The following is a 22,575-nucleotide window of genomic DNA, read 5'->3' on the forward strand; positions in this document are numbered from 1 at the left end:
CCTTTATCTTTATCTTTACGGTGTAACGTCCGTGCACTGAACTTTTTAAGCGCCATTTTTTTTCCTAGCACCCTAAGTGTTTTATAAAAATACGGGCTTCACTGGTGGAACCGTATAGGACTTGACGGGGTGGCAGAGTTGGGACATTTGGGGGGTACATGTGCGTGTTAAATTCACGCGGTATACAGGTTATTGGAGGCACAGAAAGAAACCCAAGGGATCGTGCACTTTTCTTATCTTCGTGTTCCGTTATTGTCGCACTACTAACATAACTGAATGCATCAGCTAGCTGTAAATTGAGTCGCTCTTGGAGAATAACCAGCGTACCTAGAGTCCAGGCGTGGTAGTACCGATGCCGGTGTAGCGAAGTGGCCCAGATGATGTACAGCATTTGCCACAACCTGCTCCTATTGTAGAGGAACTCATCCTCTGCGAGAGAGAAGTGTGCAAAAGGTCAGTAATTACGCACGTAACTGATCCCACAATGCAAATCAATGCGCGCGCGCACACACACACACAACATCCCCACGCACCCCCCCACACACACACCATTTATTCTCTTTCTTGATTATTTTTTGGGGGAATAGCCTTATCCTAGCATAGCAGGTGAAGAGGGCAAAAAATAAAAATGAACGTAGCATTGAGAAGCGGGTAACTAGCTCACGTCTCAATGCAAACACAAAAAATATTTAGCGTTCCTTCCCGAGCATTAGAGATGTAGACTGTGAACGCTTAGATGCGATCGACACAATGAAGCTTATTGTTGAAAGAGCCAATTTGTCAGCTAAAGAACACACACGTCGATTCGCCAATCTTCGCTTTCGCAATAGCAGCTCACGTCACAGAACAACACGACGACTGCGTATTGCTTCCCTCTATAATAATTTGTTTTTCTTTTTTAATAGCTACACGGGCTCCTACAAGGCAGAAACAAATAGACAAAAGTTTCCGATGACGTGGCATGCCTGTGACTGAACTGCTCGGCAAAACGCGACGCTCCTGTAACTCAATTTTAAAGCCATGGTCTAAATAATGGATCGGGAAAAGTATTGGGTACAAGGCACAAGGCACAACCCATCTCGCCTCAGTGAGCTGCTGCGTAAAGTCTAACGAATGTTATATGTGTACGTGTAACTAGCACACCCTACATAATTACTGGCCCGACGTTGGCGCGCGCGCAAGGTTGTCAGCACGTCAAAAGTCCTCGTCTTCAGTGACAATAATAATAATAATAATAATAATAATAATAATAATAATAATAATAATAATAATAATAATAATAATAATAATAATAATAATAATAATAATAATAATAATAACATGACGACCATCAATAAACCGCTGCGGTGCCGTATCGGTAATCCAGGGAACCCGCCAAGTCCCATAGGAGATATTTGCGAATGAGATGGATTATAACATAGACGTAACACGAAGAAAAATAAGTCCCACAAGTTATTTTATCATTAAAGCTCTCGCGCGTGCACTTACTTGTGCATACTTAAACAAATACAATATTTGTACATGCGCATACTCATGCGTATGCATAATAAAAACAATATTTTGCAGCAGTGTGTTTTCCACAGAACAAAATTTATAGATTAAAAAAAAGCCGATAGCAAGCACAATCGACCATTGAGTACTTACGCTTAATGTATTCGATAGGGTAGGCAGAAAGCAGGTAAACGATGCTCACGGCGCTCATGAAGCTAACGAAAAGCTTCCGTAGAGTCGCCCACTGCAAATAAAAATCAAAAGAAAGCACTAAGCAAAATACCAAAGGACATTACGGTACAATGTAGCCGAACATCGTAGATGTTGTATAAATATTCATTTGGTTGATTTCATTTGATTTGAAATACGACAGGGAACATTCAGCGAATCTCCCTCAGCCCATATAATCTTTTCCATTGAGTCTAACAATAAATGACACTTCAACTATCTCGTTCTCCTTTTCCTGCCCTTCAGCACTTCACACGTCGCGTTGACCCGTACTTGGGAATAATCGCTGTCCTGAATGATAACGTAAATGTTCTTTGTACGTGCACATTCTCCGAAGGCGCGCACTTATATAATAATCGTTGGTGGAATGGTAACTTGATGTTATTTTTAATGATTGTCGTAAAAACCTGCACTTTTTCTCTTCTATAGAAATCGTTACGAGACACGGCTATTACGCAAAGAGAGTTTATGTTTATCTCATGTCCTAGAATAAACTGCGCAGTACAAGCTAACACTGGTGACCCTGTGCAACAATTACGTGTCTCTCGCTTACGCTGTTCCTTTTGACTAAACTTAGCCTGCTCTCTTTCACGAACTGTTGTGAGAAATCTGCAATGAAACGTTTTCTTCCACATCTTATATTTTCAACGTGAACCATGCGGACCGTACAAGAGTAAATACGGTATATAAAATCTGATAGCGCACCCTCACCCCCTCCCATCAGCCCGAGGTATGACCGCGCGCCGACAGAGCCCGGGAAAGACAGCTGGCGGATTGAATAACGCCATTACAAGCTGTCTCGCTTTGCAGGAAATGTCAAGTAGAGCGGCTACATTCCTGGGGCAAAATGACGTTCTTAACGCATTGGCTATATTTCGTACAGCATTGCGGAGGCTGGAGCAGAGATACCAGGTCTATTCAGACGAAGCGGACATCATAACACGCATGAGTCACTGCAAACGACTCCTCCGATGGACAACGTGGCTCTGCGAAAATGTAACTGTATAAATGCGACTTATGGCATGCTGACGACGACGTAGTATGCGATAGGCGAGCGACTGCCTTAATTGCATTTGCGCATGACGCAAAGAACCAAGACTGTCACTCGGCAACGGCGCGTTGCGGCAGACGGACTTCGCATCGGTCGGGAGGCTCGACGCCACTGCGAGAGAAAATTCCAAATGCGAAAATAAAACCGTTTGCAGAAACGTAAAATGGCACGCGGAAGGTAACAAGTTACGATGTATTTTACGCTTGCCTGTTTGCGTTGTCCTGTTTCGCCGTCGTTCAAACTGTTTTCACTTGTTATCCCCACCCGAGCTATCTCATGCTCGCTGTATAGTGAGAAGACAATTTGCTCAGATGGGGAAAACAATTTTCTGGAACGGTTTTTTAGCGCTTACAAGCGAGGACACAAGAAAAGAACGCAGGGAACTCGTCCTTGTCTGTGAATGTTAAGAACTTAGTGCACGCTACCGTAATCATTTGCGTACGGCGTAGTGATGCGTTACTGCCCATTGCACTGTGAGATGATAGATACTTTCAGCCCTTACTCGGTACGATTGCGCCATCAGGACGCTGCCTGTAAATGATGTCCTGACGACTCAATCGCATTGGCATTGATCTAAACATCAAGAGGGCAAAGGATCGACTCACGCTTCGCTTTCAATCGTTCCTTCAAAACATCATGCCTTCTCGTATAAAATCTAACTCCGCTACCCAAGTAGAACATATTCTACTCACACCGTCACTTTTGCAAGTGACCTTTAGAGTGATTTCAGTCCCCACGAATCTCCACAGCGCCATACAATGTATCGTTCAGCAGTGTGGTTCAAACCTCCTAGCCGGCCTAACCAGCCAGGACAACGCAATGTTGCGAAGGCTCTGCGAGAACGAGGCTCTATGTCCCTAGCGGTCACACGTGCTTAGCCACAATATCCTCACGGTCTATTTCATGGCACGCGTCCATACTACTCAGCCTTGCATGAAGTGCCACCGTTCAACATCCCTTGGATAACGTCTTAATTCGTGGTCCTCACCAAAGTGTCCCGGCCGATGCTGTGTGTCACAGAAACTGGGACGCATCAGTGCATTTAACTATACACTGCATATACTGCATATACACTGCATACTGAAGAAAACGAAACTAACACATTGTTAATTAATTGGCGTCGTTTACCGTTGTAATGTGACGTTTTTGGCTACGCGCGCACATTAATACTCCCGACATGTAGGCTATATCACGGGTAATTGGAAGGAAAATACTGAAGTAGGCTTCTCCCCACACGACATCTTATTGTGGAAAAGCCCGCTTTGATTAATGCAATTTTCCTGTGAAGACGCACGCATATCCAGCTCTTGAGACACGTCTCAAGTACCGTACACAGTTCTCCACCTGTATAATAGAAACGTCGCAACAAAATAGAGCATTCATCTGGAAAACGATCGCCGATCAGTTAGACAAAACCGAAATCACAACTTTTTTTTTTTCCTTTCTCTCTTAAGGCTGCACACGCACGGTGAAGGGGACTTGAAGGCCAACCACACGCGCGTCTGTTCACTCGTTTTCCTCGGCGCTGTGTCAAGTTGCATCCTGTGAGCCATTACATAGTGTGCCGATAGGTACTCTCCCCCTACGTGTCTTTCGTTTGCTGCATTTCTCTTTCGGTAGGATGCACAGAAGCACGGAGGCACGTGCATGCGTTTACTGCCTATAGGACGGGGAGGCGGCGGTGCGGACCGAGTGCTGAGTAACAGAGTGCCGAGGCGGCTTAATCCCCGGCTCGATGCCGGCTGTCCTCACGCAATACTCGGTGTGATAAACGGAACCGGTGGAAGAAAACTCTCTGCACAGCCGTGCACGCTTTTGGGGTGCGGTTGAATACGGCGCTAATCGAATCCGCTATAGGAACCATTCCACGTTTGAATTGAATTCTGGGGTTTTACGCGCCAAAACCACGATTTGATTACGAGGAACACCGTAGTGCGGGACCTTGGATTAATTTTGACCACGAAGGGATCTTTAACGCGCCCCAAATGCGCAGGACATGGGCGTTTTTACTTCGCACCCCCATCGAAATGCGGCTGCCGCGGCCGGGATTTGATCCCGCGACAACGTGCTTAGCAGCGCAACACCATATAGTCGCTAAGCCGCTGCGTAGGGTAGTTTCTGCGTGCTCTTGCTCGAAAGGCGCCTATAATATGCAAGGCGGCGTCTCCGTATTAGCGATCCTATCGATAAGAGCCTCTATCTCTTTATTATGTAGAGTAGTCGCTTGCTGGGGAAGGTCGTGCATAACGTATAACGAAGGCGAACCAGCGAAAAGACGCAATGCAATAAGAAGATCTAACGTATACGAGACAAACGAGCGTGTGTCCTGCGCACGGCGTCTTCTTGGATTACGCCTTTTCGTTGGTTCCAGCGAAGTTACTCTGTTTCTTTGGTAGTATGAGCATACAGCCATACTGCTGATGGTCGTGGCTTCTGCCCGGCTCGCGCGCACTAAGCCCAAAGCATCCGTTGCCCCTTCAGAGAGCGCTGGACTGGTGACGTACAAAAAAAAACCGCACACCGCAGCAGCAGAAGCACGAAATGGTGGCGGCGGCTTAAATCGCCAGACAGCTCGACGTAGCTGCATTTACTGCACGGGCGTGACCATAGTTCCCACCGAAATTACAGGAGGCGTCTAAGCCGCTCCGAGCCCTTCTTGCGTCGTGCCAAGCTCCCGCTGTCCATCGGCAAACCAGGCACGGAGAATGGGGAGCGCACGCAATCAATGCCGTTGCGATTACGCGGAACGTGTCTCCGTATTTTATCGTCCCTCTCAAGCAGAAACTGCGCGGAACACGTTCTCGACGCCTTACTTTCGTCGCGGCATCCATGCGTCTATATTACAAGCCGCGCCATTGTCACATATACTGAACAAGGATAATATCCGTACTTAGCTTACACTCTACGTCTCGACGGAAGTAGTTCGATAACACGTTTCATCTGTCGCTGGTTAAGAAACGTCAGATGCAGGAAAGCTGCGTCGTTTCAACGCACCTCGGAGTAACGGAACGCCTGAGGTTTCTGACTGTTACGTTACCTAGAGCCAGGCCAACGGGGCACTGAACATCCTGGCTTAGTAAACAATACGCATGTTGCATGTTGATTGATGTTGGAGTATGCATGTTGATTTTGTAATTAAGAATGCCCGCCGCCCGCGTGGCTATTTGCGCTGAAACTTCCGTTCCGCCCCTACCAGCGTGAAACTACTACTTTACATATCTCTGGTGAGATCCAAGCTCGAGTATGCCTGTTCTGTCTGGTATCCATCCACTGCTACCTTGTCGCATGCTCTCGAAACTTATTTATTACTTACCTATTTATTGAGAAATGTGTCAATAAGCAACTCTACGCGACCCGTAAAGCGGAGTAAAGTTTTTTATCTGTCCCCTCTATCTAGGCCCTTGAATGTGTAGCCTCTCTCCAAAGATAGGCCCTTCCTCCGATGTCGCTATCAGTCACTATGGGCCAGCTTCTCATTTGACAACACACATTCAGCTGTGGTTGGCTGCTCTGATTAACACACCTCAGAGACACGCTCTAGTGCCTCTCCCCACCTCTATACTGTGTACAACTAGAAACCGTTACGGCCAGTTATGTAGACAATATACGTGCCTGAAATTACCATGCATACAAAGCGCGCACGGCGACACAGCAGATATAGTCCTGAAAAGACGGAGAAGAGGTCACTTACAGTTGGCGACGGCTCCACAACAGACGTCGGGTGTCCCCGAAGCTGCATCGGTAAAAAGAAGACCACCAGCGTCGAATCAGTCACAAGTGCAGCAAAAATTAAGCGCGCAGCCGCAAGAGACTGAACTTGGAAGCACTTCCAGATATGGGCCAGCTGGTTGAGCGTATTAATTACTGTCATAAAAGCGCAAAAATCAATAGTAAAGAACGCATAAACGCACAGAGTGAGCATTTTTGTCGTGTACATCACGGTGTCCGTTTATGCGTGTTCTATACAGGGTGTTTCAGCGAACACTTTCAAAAATTCTTAAAGCGTGCCTGTGGCAGATAGCCCAATTCTAGTTAATGAGCTGGTCTACTCGAAGAGGCGGACATTACTTGTACAAAAAATTGAAGCGCATAATCGACTAATCTACAAAAATTCACTAATTAAGTTTTTAACTAATTACCTGATGGCCCATATTGCAATTTACAAATTGTAACCGTGGAGTTCGCAAAGCGGATGCACTTGGAATTAATGCTCAGGATGACACTAGTTTCGAGACAAAAATTCCCGAACTTAGCGGAGAAGTGCATTGGCGTTCCAGTTAATTTTGTGCTTCAATGCATAAAGCGACGTTTTGTTAAGAAATTAACTGGAACGCCAATGCATTTCTCAGCAAAGTTAGGGAATTATTATCTCGAAACTGCTGTCATCCTGAGAATTCGTTCCAAGTGGATCTGCCTTGCGAACTCCACGGCTACAATTTGTAAATTGCAATATGGGCCATCAGATAATTAGTTAAAACTTAATTAGTGAATTTTTGTTAATTAGTCGATTATGCATGTCAATTTTTTGTGTCAAGTAATGTCCGCCTATTCGAGTAGACCAGCTCATTAACTAGAATTGGGCTATCTGCCACAGGCAACCTTAAATAAATTCTGAAAGTGTTCGCTGAAACACCCTGTATATTTTAGTCCTGATGACAGTAACTAAAAGAGGCTGGAATGTCACTCGACAGTCGACTAAACACGCATCACTGCGCTGTCTCAAGAAGTGGCGTCATGAAGTCGACAGTTTGTTGACAATACACGGTGACGCGTGTTCACTCTGGGCATGACAACAAGCAACGACCGCGGGTGGTTGCACTGCGCCGCGACACAGGGCACCGGCCAGTCCGGTTGCCGTTCCAGCGACATACACTCCTCGTGCGTGCAAAGAAAAACACTGCTCACTCGATCTGCACAAAAGCAACCGAATTATGAATCGCGTGCGTTAAAGAGCTGTCGTAAATTCAAACACCTACGAGTGAGAATGTCACAAAGTGCTAAACGTTTTAGCCATAAATGACGTAAGCACACGGCTGTACCACTTATTAAATAAAAATAAACATCCAGTTCAAGTTCACCAAGCTTTGTTACACATATACTATAAGCAGACAGAAAGCTATGGCATCGTGCCAGCGACGTTTTTAAATTTATTATTATTTTAAAACGTTTGTGTTTTGGTAGATTACGTATACGCTCACACTGATTTCTCCTCCAGAAGAGTCGTGCGAGGAAACGGTAGGTACGAGGTAAAGGAAAATGCCGTCAGAACTTAGCTTAACGTGTAACACGAGAACAGGGAAAGTATTAAATTGAATTGAATCGTAAATCAAATTACGGAGTCGAACTTACAAGGAAAGTGGCAGAGCCTAAACGGCATAGCCCTTGCCACTTCACAAGTGTACAAGCTGCAGTTTAGATGAAGAGAGTGATAACGGTTTATACATCTAAAGTGGCTCGTAAGTACACTTCGCGCAGTTGCGTGCCAGGAAAGACAGTGCCCTGCGGCGGTGTCTCGCACAAAAGTCACAGGGTCTCTTATGTTATCCCCTAAGAGGACTTGACGCGAAAGCTCGAGTGCCGATTTATTAAAGACGGACACACGACCTACACATCCCCCTTAATTCGCTTATGCATCCTCTTAATTCGCTTACTCATCCGCTTAATTCGCTTACTCATCCTCTTAATTCGCTTAGTCATCCCCCTTAATTCGCTTAGCGTAATTCGCTTAGTCAGCCCTCTTAATTCCAAAGGTCGAGGGTTCGACTCCCACTCAAGGTCATTGGTTCAAGCGCCTTAATTAATTATATCTTAATTACATGTGCCTTAATTAACTTCGCCTTCATTAACACCAAAGGCCATGGGTTCGAGTGCCTTAATTAACAGTATAGTAATTATATGTGCCTTAATTAACTTCTTAATTACCACCAAAGGTCTAAGGTTCGACTCCCACCAAAGGTCGAAGGTTCGTAGCCTTGATTAACGCCAAACGTCGAGGGTTCGTAGCCTTTTTGTACCTTTCGTGTCACCGACGCGTTTTCGCTCAAGGTCAACTGGCTAATAACACATAAGGCTTTCGCCTTAATAACCCTCCACCAAGTTGCAGGGCAGCCATATATGTGACAGTACAAAAGATGAACTCGCAAAGAGAAGGGCCCCATCGGACGACCGTTACATACCACCGTATTTGCACGAATATAAGGCATTTTTTTCTTTTATTCGTTTTAGATTTCTGATCTCAGAACGCGCCTCGCCATATATTCAGGCTCGTGACACAAATTTAACGCGTTTTTTTTCTTTTTTTAATTAATTAATTTATTTATTTTCGCCTGCTCGCCGTGTTCTCCGTACTTTCCGTGTCCGCTGCCACTTCGCCTTGCACAAGAGCGGCGAGCTGGGAGTTGCACACTGTGCATTTTGAGCAGTCCTCCTTCTCCCGATTTGCAACGCCGTTGGTGCCGCATCAATGCGGTTACGGCGTACTAATCGCAACCTTGAGCAAGACCATCGGCTCTTTGTGCAGGCGCGTCTTGCGAGCGGCCTTCGAAGTCGCGCGGTGCTTCACTGCGCTATCCGTGAAAGGCTTTGCCAAGTTCGATTGAGTCGCGGGCATTTCTGAAATTCTGTTTGTCCAATAACCTTGGTGGTTGTCACGGAGGACGACGCCGTCCTCGCCGACAGTGACAAAGACGTCAGCACTCTCTCGTTCACTTTTTTTTTTCTTCGTTACTGCGAAGGCAGTTCGCAATAACGATCACCAAAGCCCTGCGGGCATCCGCTTTGATGCGTCGTATTATCGTTTATTTGCGGCAAAACTTCGCGTTATAACCTTAATATTTTTATTCTCTTTCTGAGAGACCAAAACTGCCCCATCGCGTTATATTCGTGGTGGCGCGTTATTTAAGTGCGAATACGGTAGTTATCGAGGGGTTAAAAATCCCTTTGAGAATTCGTCTTTAGTGTCGTTGTGTAACAACGCCTTGTGTATACGCTATTCGTCGAGGCCCATCAGCACGAACCACCAATTACCAGACCCACCTTGCCACAGTGGTTGGTTCTTTGTGCTCAAGCTCCTTTATACCAACCGCGCGCAGATTTTCGCCCGTTCGCGCATGCGCATACAATACGTACTCCGGTGCGGACGCTGTGCCTCAAGAACTGCTTTCCCCGGATGAAGTCCATGTAGTCGTTGAAGAACACCAGCGGTCCGCACATGAGCGTGTGGTAGTGCAGGACGTAGCTGTAGAACTCCAGCGGACTCGGCATCCGGCTGCGATGCGGAGAACCAATTAAGTCAGACGTGCGCGAACGGAAACAACTAACCAACCAACACAAAGCATTTCGCTATGCCTCAGTGGAGTCGCCTGCGCATTCTGCGTATAAGCCGCGTTTATGAGCAACCGCCGCGGTGCCACCAAGACACGCTTCCGTTGCCTCTGATCGTGCATAACACATTCTGTGTCACAATAACTTGGCACTGCAGTGGACGCTATACGGTTGATGTCAGCCAATCCCGAGTGCGATCACGCCAATACACGCGTTCCTATATACGGAGGACATCCCGCCGGGTCACACCGCTCTGCTGGCTGTATATCGAGCGCGAAAGCCCGGTTGGCATTCACTCCGCTGCCACGTTTACTGCGAAATAGGGCTCAGTTGTGCTCAACGTGCATGTGATTTCATTTTAAACGCGCCGTTGTTGGTACACAACAGTGCACCAACGTGCACCGAATTACCGTGCATTAAGTTTATTTATGTCGTCTTTCTTCTTGCAAGCGGATCGGAAACACCGCACGTTCGGCAGCGCGCTTTCAGTGTGAAATATCGATTGAATCTGGATGCCCAGTGCCATTAAAATGAGGCGAAGAAGGCGGTGTAATGAAACCGCGGGCGGGAATCGCGTAGCAGTGTGTTTATGCCCAAGCGTATACACTGAGAACATTAATGAGTTCAAACGGTCTAAGGCGTATTAAGTGCCACGTCAGCTCTTGGGTTGCAATGAAACTATGCTTCTATTTATTTTATTTTATTTTATTTTGTTTGCCTCTTTAGTATTATGCAGTGGGAGAGGGAGACGACTGATAAATACAAGCAGGTCAATAACAATCAAGGCAATTGCGACAACCAGCAAACAGTGGCAAAACAAAACAACATCGTCCCAGCGATGACCAAACCGCAACTTGGTCCAATGACGACCACAGTCTAAATCGGGCTTTAACAATTGCGTGTGGCACCGCTAAAGGCACGAAGGAGCACCCGTGACTCGCATGCTTCCATCGTCTTAACAAGTGCCCTCGTGCACTTCCGTTCGTGATCCTGCAGGGAAACTAATTTCATCGAGCTGCACTATAACTAGCCAAGCGTCGAGCCATTCTATATAGCAGAGCGAACGCACGTGCAAAGTACAAGTATTTGTCGGCCATGGAAAGGCGGGCGAGCGCTGCTTTGACATTAGACAGTTTTAGTACTGCGTACGTTGCATACGCAACGGCGTTGTGTACGTAAGATCGCTACGTTCGGCAAAGTGCGCATGTGCAGAACGCAACACGAACGGTACGTGATGCGTGTATACGCGGCAGCTGCGTACACACGCATCCAATTCTTGCGCACGTACCTGATGGGGAGCCTCACGTGCTGCCCTCGTGGTTCTCATTTGTTCGGAAGAGCGCGAGACAAAAGAGTAAAAAAAAAAAGAGAGCGAGAGACAAAAGGGAGCAGTAGGTTTACGTACGTAGGCGTTTCCTTGTACTAAAAGCGCTGTCGTGACACGCGCTGCCGCGTTCCGCAAAGCGCTTGCGTGCTGCGTACGTATCATCATGCCGCAGTACTAAAACTTTCTATATTACTACGCCGAAGCGCAACGGCGCAGAAATCGAGTCACATCTTATCCGCCGTTGTCTTAACAAACACCTGTACTTAATGAACCTAACCGCGTTTTGTGCACAGTTCGGTGCACGCGAATGTTTTGTCTGCATACTAAGCTGATGTTACGCTGTTGCTTTGGCGTTTGCGTGAAAATAAAGAAAAAAAGGAAAAGAGGGCTTAGCAGGTAGAAGGAACAAACAGCCAGGCTAAAGTTTGTTCACTCACTATACTTTCACGAGACTCGAATTTCGCCAGAACAACACATTGTCAAGGACACTACTACGGCATCCCGTCACAACAACACCGATAGTGTCAGGCCTGTTTTCGCACACAAATAAACCTGTTATAGCATTGCTTTTTTTGTGTGCTGGGCCGATATTCAAACGTGTTGCAAACTTGTACTGTATCCATTGAGGTGGCCGTTCATAACGGCCGTCCGGCTGAGCAAAGTTGGCTGACAAGGTCATCTTGTGGGCAGGAAAAAAAAACTGCAAGTTCTTCAGTTTCTTTCCTGCTTTAGCCTTGCCACACTCCTCCACTGATCTAATTCAAAGGCATCGGTGTCAGAAGTACGGGGACATTCCACACATTCCGTGTTTTACTGCCAAGCGCTTCAAAACCCCGATGCCGTTCCAGCGAACGCGCTGCTGAAGTAGAAGCTTTGTCGAACTGGTACAAGATACTAGGGATTTCAAAAGCAGCTCAAACAACGTATGCCAATGAACAATAATAATAATAATAATAATAATAATAATAATAATAATAATAATAATAATAATAATAATAATAATAATAATAATAATAATAATAATAATAATAATAATAATAAATGACGTTAATTCAATAAAAACAGCAATTGAGACTTGTTGCTCGTGTCGTCCATTTCTCCCTTCTCATGCACGTGTTTTGCACGCAAAACCCACAGTATGAATAAGTATCAAGTGACTGTCTGTACAATAGCGGTAAAAATAAAGAAAGGGTGGGGAGAGAGAGAGAACTAGGCCGTTTTAGTGCTGCCACTGTGGACGGCCGGCCTGTGCGTTGTTGTGTCTGGCGGTCCTTCGGGACACAGGAGGCCGGCGCCGACTCAGACGCGCCAACCTGGCGCCCCTTTCTCGCGGCCGAGAATTGTCACCTGGGACTGAGGGATTAGCACTTGGTCTCCGGGCTACCTCATGCGTGGCTAAACGGCAGCGTCGCCCCTTGGCGCGGTCCCGTGAATTACCAGCGCCGCCCGAACCACGACGACGCTACGCCGACTGCTGCCTTTCGAGACAGCCACCGCCCTACCTGATTCCGCGAACTGACCGCTATGGAGAGGCGAATCTTGAAAGGGGCCCGTGTCTGTCAATCCAGGGGGAACGACATCAACGTTCGGTTCCCAAGGTGTCAACCGCTGCCTGTGTTCGGGGGCGACCTAGCAAGATTGGAGGCGGAGCCCGGCGGGAAACGACGACACATCACGTGCGGGATATGGCCACCTGATCCAAGATGCTGATTGGCTAAAAAAACTACAGTGTATTCCCTCGTCGAGTGAAAGAGGGAAACGGAAGGGATAAAACAGAGGCTTGACCATGTAGAGAGACGCTTTACCATGTAAAGAGGCTTGACCATGTAGAGACGCTCGACCATGTAGAACGCTCGGAGGTGTAAACGCTACTACATGCAAAGATGTTAGCACGTAGACGGCTCCAATATCATGGAGCCCATCTTGTAATATACCATGTACAGTGTATATAAAACAGTTTTATAATCTCCCTGGATATCTCCTCCTCTTGGCACCTGGCACGGCACCATACATGGAACCTTCGTGGACGCACGGAACCATCAACATTCGCAACAGCGTTTGCCACAGTACTGTCTTCCTCGTCCCGTAAACAATTACTAAAGACGTTGACATAGAAGTAATGTTCTTTTAGAAAAACTTGGCGTGTCCAGCGAGTTTACAATACGAAAACGAGGAAAAAAAGAAAACTCCTATAGTGACGATGTCGTTTACTGCGTCGCTGTGTTACTCGGTGTGATATCGAATCAAACTAACCTACGCATATTCGTTGAAATGGCGACGAATTGAGATCGCCATTCGACCACGCCGTTCAGAATTTAGCTTTGCTCAACTTTTTATTTTTCTAAAATACCACTACACTCTGTCTAGAGCCTAGGCTGTAATAAACTACATACCTAAATCGGCTTTGGTATCACTTAGCTAAAACCGATCTCTTTTGTTCACAATTCAGCTCACTCTCATGAGGCATATATAAATATATAACCGCTAATATAATTTGGTTGTTTTTATCGGTGTATGTGCTTTTGTGATTTGTTTAGTTTTTGTTTTTCGTAGAAAAGAGGTGTTGATTCAAGTAAATGTGAAATTCCTCTGCTGCTTGCACCCATGAGTGTTCACAGCATTGAATAATTATTTATTTCATGGTCAGCGCCATACGCGTGCAGTGGCGGAAACAACAAATATCAAGCGATCACGGCCGTACATGTACGGCGGCGCAAAGGCACGTTTAAAAAAGACGCACTTTTTCAGAACGAAGCAGAGGTACTGCAACCTCCAGGGTTAGTTGACTATTTGTCACCACCCCGTTCCAAAGGGGCCAATAAATAATAATAATAATAATAATAATAATAATAATAATAATAAATAATAATAATAAACCTTCCGTGACTTCTAAATAAATTCTGACTGTGCTGCCATCCCTCGGTTTCCGCCAAAAATGATTTTTCCTTCCCTCTACGGTGGCTGCCACGGTGCAACCGCGGTATACATCATCATCATCATCATCGTCGTCGTCGTCGTCGTCGTCGTCGTCGTCGTCAGCCTATATTTATTTCTACTGCAGGACGAAGGCCTCTCCCTGTGATCTCCAATTACCCCCGTCTTGCGCTAGCTGATTCCAACTTGCGCCTGCAAATTTCCTAACTTCATCATCCCACCTGGTTTTCTGTCATCCTCGACTGTGCTTCCTTTCTCTTAGTATCCAGTCTGTAACCCTAATGGTCCACCGGTTATCCATCCTACGCATTACATGGCCTGCCCAGCACCATTTCTTCCGCTTAATGTCAATTAGAATATCGGCTATCCCCGTTTGTTCTCTGATCCACACCGCTCTCTTCCTGTCTCTTAACGTTACTCCTAAGATTATTTTATTGCGATAGCAATTATATGGACACTCAAAAGCAGATTTCTGCCGTCGGCGTCGCCGTCGCCGTCGCCGTCGCCGTGAGGTTCTGTATGACGTCATTTGGAGAAGAAATCGTCGCCGAACGCTGTATGTGCGAGTGAAAGGGCGCGAGGGGCGCGTCTTTCACGGGGAGCGAACGCACGGCGGAGAACAAACGCGCGTTCTGCGCCGTGCTCGCTTAAGGGCTGCAGAAGTAGGCGTCTCTTTTCTCCTTTACGAGCAAACGCACCTTCTTCCGACGCGCGAGAAGCCGTGGGGGAGGGGGAGGGAAGGGAGGCGACGTTTACCTGCGGCACCAAGTGCCTATTTATATCACAGGCTCCGGCAACAGTCACCAACGCCGCACGCATTTTGAGCGAACGCGGGCCAAACGCCGATGGCGTCGACAACAGTTCTGCGTGTTGCCGATGCTGCTGCATGTCCAAGCTTATACAGCTGATAAAGCTAATATCATTACTCCGTATAGCTCTCTACAAGTTTGCTATCGCAATTGATGCTTCGCCTTTCAGGTGAAACTGCGACCACTTTTTCCGTTCCATCGCTCTTTGTGCGGTCCTTAACTTGTTCTCGAGCTTCTTTGTTAACCTCCAAGTTTCTGTCCCATATGTTAGCACCGGTAGAATGCATGATTGTACACTTTTCTTTTCAACGACAGTGCTAAGCTCCCAGTCAGGATTTGGCAATGCGCCTGCCGTATGCAACCGCGGTATAGTTCGGAATTATTCCCGCTTTACCTATATACAGTTTAATGCAGCGTGCTTACGCCAACGCTTGCGCACTTCTTAATGGGTATCCTCGCGCGCGCTGTTTGAACTAAGGCCGTCGTGAAAGGTGATTTTTATCTCGTCTCTTATCACTGAAAGCGTTACCGCGATATGCTCGTCCACATGGCTCTTCCGTAGGCGTCCGATTACTTTGCTTATACGGGAAGCCTGGCGCTCGCAAACCGGTGATACCGCCACGCGTGTATCTCTTTTTGCGAGGCGCGCGAGGAGTGATGTAATGTAGTCTAGCTACCTATAACACTTGATTACTGCAAGTTGCTCACTCGCTTCGTTTTTATGACGGACACGCACCACTGCATAAACTTTCTTGCGGGCGCATCACATGGCATGCCTCGAATTCTCTAACGATCCGCTTCATTTTATATTCTTATGGCCTTCGCGAACGTGGCTCGGATGCCGCCGCATTGCCGTCTTTTCTGGGATCGCACCATTGGCACGACATACGATAAAAAAGGGAAAACGAAATGAACTGTTTAAACATTCCTGGGTATTACGTGCCAAAACCACGATATGATTATGAGGCACGCCGTAACGGAGGACTCCTTTGAATTTTGATCACCTGCGGTTCCTTAACGTGCACCCAATGTACGTTAGAGGGGGATTTTTCATTTCGCCTCCATAGAAATGCGGCCGCCGAGGTCGGAATTTGATCCGCGTGCCATCAGGCTACGCATGCCAGAGTCACTATACTCCACCACGGCAGGTAAATGGAATGTTAGCTCAGTCGTAACACTAAACGAATGGATCCTTCCAAGAGGGACCCTTGCCCACCGTAGAGTTAATGTACGACTGCTTGCTGCTACCTGTTGATGTTTGTTAATGAAAAAAGAATATATATATATATATATATATATATATATATATATATATATATATATATATATATATAATTCGGACCCTAGTTATGTAAAACCCATTTTAAAATAAGCATAAGTTGCGTGAATTTCGTTACATTCTTAAAGAAACTAGTTTATCATCTATTCAATTAATAAATCATGAATAAAACTGCACACATTAATTTTTTGTAAATTACTCGAAGCGGCCTACATTACTTGTACGAAAAATCGAAATGCATATTAACAAAACTTCACTAACCTTTTTAATAATTTACTATACTGCATGCACAGTCTGCAAGGTATACGTCCACTTGAAACGACTCCTAAAGATCGCACGGGTTTTCAGATATGCGCCATTAAACTTGTGGTAAAGTGCATTATTGTTCCACTTACTTTTTTAACAAACCGCAGTTTTATGCACTCAAAGACAAAGTCAACTGGAACGCCCATGTATTTTGCCGCACTGTTTGGGAATAAATATCTCGAAACTGGCGTCATCCTGAAAATTCGTTCCAAGTGGATACGCCTTGGGGACTCATCGGCTGCAATTCTCAAATTACAGTACAGTATGTGCCGTAAAGTAGTTAATTAAAAAGTATATTAGTGAGTACCTTAATTAGTCTGTTACCCATTTCGATTTCTCTTGCAAGTAATGTCTGCCTCTTTTAGTAATCCAGCTACATGACTAAAATTGTGCTACCTTCCATGGGATAATTTTTTTAATTCTGTATGATAAAACATTATTTAAAAAACAAAAACGCCCGGCATATATCTAGATATATTCTTGTATATTTTAATTGATTATCGTATCAGCAACACGTTAGAGCCCACGAGGAAATGAGACCGTCAATGCTATCATCAATTTCGGTGCAAATACAATTAGGTCACGCCGGGCTTCGTTTACTTCTTGTTCGTCTGGCGCGTCGGAACGATCTGGCGACGTTTTGGTCGAGCCCGGCTTTTCGTAAACAAAATCTAGGCCACTCGCTGCAGCTATCGATTCGCTCGAAATAACTGGGCAGCACGCTGTCTAAGCGGTATATCAAAAGCGACAGCAAAACATAAAAAAAAGAAAACGACAAGGCGCGAGCACGGGGAAATGCAAAAGTCGAATAAATCACAAACGGACGAACTGACCTGCATATACATACATACTTGCATACATATACTTTCTCTCTTTTTTTTCCCCTTAGACGAAAATTGACAGGCGGCAACTCTCATCCGCGTTTTTCTCTATCCGTTAACATAAGCGCCCTGTGTGTTTAAATAAAGTAATCAAACTTTTACAACATTGCGCAATAACGTCCAGCTGTTTTCAAACGCGTGATCGTCAGTATTAAAAGATTGAACAGTTCTGGTTCAAAGAACTTACCTATGTGCGAGTAATGAGCGAAACGAGTTTCGCAAGACCGATAACGATTCGTGAAAGGAAAAGCCGACACCGATCATTAAGCACACGAGGCTGTCTCGGGGATGCAAACTTTTTCGGTTCACGCCCATTTGTAATCCAGCGTTCCCACCTTCTCGGTGAACACATCGTAGGACCGAAACGTTCAGCGGTGCCCTCCTCTTCCGATGGCAACATTAGAGCAAGAAAAATTCCCAGTAACCGCTCTAAGCAACGCGCCTAAACAAGAGGAGGGCGTGCATGGTGGCTAACAAGGGAGTGGAATATACCGCGGCGTATACGACGCAACTGTCTCGCTCGATGCATATACTCCTAACTATTCGAAGGAAGAAGAGGAGCAATCAGTGCTCGGTGTTCCCAGGCGGCTTCCCTCCCAATGTATGACCGAGCCCAGTGCTGCTTCCCTTTAGCACGACATAGCCCTTAGAAAAAAAATAAAGTCAAAAAGGGACAAAAAAAAATAGGGGCAGCTTCACACAAGGGGTGCGAAAACTGGGCAAACAGCGGAGCTGGCAACCCCACCTAGCTTTATCTCGGTTCGGCCAAGTTCCTGCGAGGTTATACTCCGAGACTCGGCCACGTTTTGCGCAAGATCATCCCGGAATCATCGACAGCCCAAGGAGCAACGAACACTCGGGTCATTAAAGCATCTGGACGCTTCTGGACGCTGAAACGCTTTTGCTCGGTTTCGCGGGCCCGTAACTCCGGATCTTCTGCGAATCACCGACGTTTCGGCGGCGCGATACTTGGGACCGGACCGAAGTCGTCTCACTCGCTCTCGAGCAGCGGCGCAGTGGCTTTCACTCCGCGCTTCCTCTGCTTCGGGAGTGACGCTCTTCTTCGGCCGCCCCATCTTCGCGGCGATGTGCTCGGCGCGCTGACGGCGGGGCTTTGGTGTCGCCGCGGCGGCGACGCGGAGCTATATATCCCGTGGGTCGGCGCAGTGGACGTCGCGGCTTAGCTCCGTGTCTGCGTAGCCACGGCAACCACTCCACACTCCACACGACGCGCTGACGTCATGGCTCGGCAAAGCTAAGGAGACGCGATGCGGCGCGCGCGATGACGTCACCGCTCGCGCAGCTGTGGCGAGGCTCGGCGCGGTCGGCGTAGCTGGGGCGCAGCGTTGCTAGGCTAAGCATGGTGACGTCATCGCCAGGCGGAGGTTTTGCGGCGTATACTCTACGGACCATCCTCGAGCTTAAACAGCTTTTCTAGTTCACAGGGGTATGTGCTATTGCTCTTGGATCCTTTCTGCACATCCTCCAGGATCGGCCCACAATTTTTGTTCGCACTACGCGGCCTAACTAAGAGCTTAAACAGCTCCGCTGTTCATTTTGTGCAGCGCCTGCCACATTTGTCTAGAACACGGGGTTGATGCACTTCGGAGTACGGCGTCGGTCACGTTCAGAAGCAGCCTGTTCAACCCACGTTCCTTCTTACATGACCGCTTTATCCTAACTTATCTGCCTTATATCTTGAGCGGCCGCACTCTGTGAGCATGCGCTGCCAGAGGGCAGGCTGCGGCCGTCGACGTCTCTCGCTGTCAGACGAAGGAGGTTAATTACTACGGCGGCAATAAGAAACGCCCTATCTTCGCAGCCAGGTGATCGCTGGAACCGCATGGCAGGGAATATCTCCTACAGGCGCCAATTATTTCTGTCAGTTGAGCATTTAGTTTCACCGCATTTCTTGAAACTTCAGAATCACAAAACCACGTACGGCTGCAGAACGCATTGAGAATTTTCCATTTTCAATGTGGACTCCATACGAGAAGTGTCCGCATAAACGTCAGATACGAGGTCATCGACTCTTTCATGTCCAGCATATTCGTAAAGCAGCTATACAGCCCATTGAAAAATATTCCCGACGTAAAACACTGCGACAAACTATGAAAGAAGTGAATCCACTACATGACGACACAGCGGCACCGAGATCAAACATCTCGGGGGTGCTTTAACGTGCACCTAAAACGAAGTACACACGAGCGTTCTTGCATTTCTCCCCCATAGAAATGCTGTCGCCGCGGCAGGGATCGAACTCGCGATATTGTGCTTGGCAGCGCAACGCTACCTGCACCTTCACTGTGGCATAATCCTATGGACAAAAAAAAAACTGCCTATATATTACGCCGCTTTCTCGGGCACAACAACAACAAAATGAATCCTAGGCACTCGTAGTTAGCAAAGCCAAGTAAACAATACTTCCAACCAGAAACGCTCCGTTTCCTTTATCAGCCAATTAGCCATTTCGAGCACTCGTTTTTAACAGGCGGCAGTCGACGTGTTTCATTTCGTCGCCTACACGTGGCGGGTCATTCGTAAGCAGCACTCTTCGGTCGGTTCGCGCGATCGCCTCGAATTCCGTTCGCAGCCGACAGGCTAAAACAACAAGAGAGCCCGTTCAGCCACGCTGCTGTCCGCTGTCAGTATACAGTCAACGGCGGCGCCAGAGCACGTGGACTACAGGCCAGAATAAACAGCAAATTATGAGCGCGCGCTATTTACGGCACGAGGAAAGAGACTGAGCAAGACGCCACAAGCATGCACGGCAGGGCCGTAAGCATTTCAGGAACACAGCAGTGCCGTCGAGCCTGCAAAAACAAGTGCGTTTATCTTTAACACACCTGACGGCCGCGGCGCGCTCTACCTAAACCCAGATGTTTAAGAATCGGCTGATAAAGAAATAATAATAATAATAATAATAATAATAATAATAATAATAATAATAATAATAATAATAATAATAATAATAATAGTTGTTGTTGTTGTTGTTGTTGTTGTTGTTGTTGTTGTTGTTGTTGTTGTTGTTGTTGTTGTGTTGTTGTGTTGTTGTTGTTGTTGTTGTTGTTGTTGTTGTTGTTGTTGTTGTTGTTGTTGTTGTTGTTGTTGTTGTTGTTGTTGTTTCATACTATTATTTGCGGGCTCAGCAAAGCTTCTGACGTAGTCAGCCACTCACTGCTTCTGGTTAAGCTTACGCACTTTCGTGTCTATACTCTCCAGTTGTCCATCTCTTGGACAGCTATCTTCTTGATGTCCTGTTCTGTTAATGCTAAATGGCTAAACGTTTTCTTTGTACAAGGCAATTAGCTGTGTCCCTCGAGGGTCAGTATCGGGACCACTCCTTTTCATAATTTTTGTTTGTGACGTTTCTTCCACTATTCGGCATTCCTCTTTCCTTAAATATACCGACGAACATCAAGATTTTTAAGGAAATTTGGTCGCAGTGTTGTTGCCGCCAAATAAATAATATAATCAATCAATCAATCAATCAATCAATAATGTTTATTTAACGTGCCCAGGAACAGCCCTAAGGTCTGAGTGCTGGCGCACGCATACATTACAAACCAAAAACAAAACACTGCAGGGGAAAATCATTAAAAAATAAATGAATAAAAATAAAGATTGTGAAAAGAAGAGAGTACGGACAAAAGAGCGCAAAGTAAATACAAAAAAAAGGAGGAGAAGGGCACTTGAAGAATTCATGAAATTATAACACAAGGCAGAGCTCGGAAAAGAACGATGACAAGGAGTTATGAAAGATATCAAGTTCACGAAAGCAAGCGTTATAAAGATTCTGTATCCCGTGGACAGTTGAGTGTTCGTGATGACAGGCAGGAACATGAAAAGGTCTATGTTCTCTGGTGATCTTGCGTGGGATACGAAACATAACACAGCTGAGAAGTTCGGGACACGTGAGGTTACCGTGAAGGAGTTTGAAGAGAAACAGAAGGTCAGCGCGATTACGTCAGTCGCGAAGTGAGGGCAATGCCAACAATCCAGCAGTGCTAGTACAGGGTGCAATGTCCAGGTTGGCAAAGCGGTGATTATATATGCTTAGAAACTACTTCTGGACACGATCTATAATGTCACTGTTGGATCTAGAAGAGCCATTACAGACGACCGACGCATATTCGAGTTGAGGAATACAGATGGTTGTGTACAATTTGCGGAACTGTGTAGGAGACTTGAATTCCCTCAATAGTCTGCATACTGAACCAAGAGAGCGCATACCCCGCATTGCAACACGTTTGGTGTGAGCCGAAAAGTGTAAGGTTGCATCAAAGAGTACACCAAGATCATTGATCTCGCAGACCTTACACAACGGCACAGAATCTACAGAATAAGAAAAAGAAATACTTGCTGTTTTGCGTGTGAAAGTCATGACTTTGTTCTTAGCAGCATTCAAGGTAAGGTAGGTATCTGCACCATTTAGAAAAGGACAACAGGTCAGACTGCAGGGCGCGACAGTCATCAACAGTGTGAATTTTCTTTAAAATTTTGATGCCATCGGCATATAGAAGGAAAGAAGAGTTCCGAATAACAGAAAGAACGTCATTAATAAAAAATTTTAAAAAGGAGTGGTCCTATACTGACTGACCCTTGAGGGACGCCGCTAGTTGCCATGTAAGAAGAAGACGTTTGGCCATTGACGGTAATACCCACGAAACACAAAACGTCTTGAAAACTTCTCGGAACGGCTACAAACGACTATAGACGTCTTGGTCTACGCGAATACGTTAAACAGATGTTGTCGGAAACATTAGGTAGCAGGAAGTACGGTTAATCAAATATGCTATTGTGTTTCAGCTGTGGTAACAGCCCACCTCTGGCGTCACCGGAGTATACTTTGGTGAACGCCTTGAGAGCGTGTAACTCAAGAACTTTTTTAGATGTTTTTCTCGGAAAATGTGCGACATGCTTGGGCATGCGCGTGATGAAGAAAT

The 22,575-nt window shown here is 46.3% G+C and overlaps 1 protein-coding gene across 1 annotated transcript in view; it reads right to left on the reverse strand.

Moving 5' to 3' along the window:
- Nucleotides 1-22,575, reverse strand: part of LOC119450351 (lysophospholipid acyltransferase 6) — an 88,184-nt gene that overhangs the window by 13,946 nt on the left and 51,663 nt on the right. The window contains exons 6-9 of the mRNA XM_037713785.2: nucleotides 9,899-10,037; nucleotides 6,462-6,503; nucleotides 1,645-1,735; nucleotides 328-429 (exon numbers count right to left, since the gene is read on the reverse strand). Coding sequence (XP_037569713.1) covers nucleotides 328-429; nucleotides 1,645-1,735; nucleotides 6,462-6,503; nucleotides 9,899-10,037 — 374 coding nt within the window. The remainder of the gene's footprint in view (nucleotides 1-327; nucleotides 430-1,644; nucleotides 1,736-6,461; nucleotides 6,504-9,898; nucleotides 10,038-22,575) is intronic.

The sequence above is a fragment of the Dermacentor silvarum genome, chromosome 4, assembly GCF_013339745.2.
Source record: "Dermacentor silvarum isolate Dsil-2018 chromosome 4, BIME_Dsil_1.4, whole genome shotgun sequence".
Lineage (NCBI taxonomy): Eukaryota > Metazoa > Arthropoda > Arachnida > Ixodida > Ixodidae > Dermacentor > Dermacentor silvarum.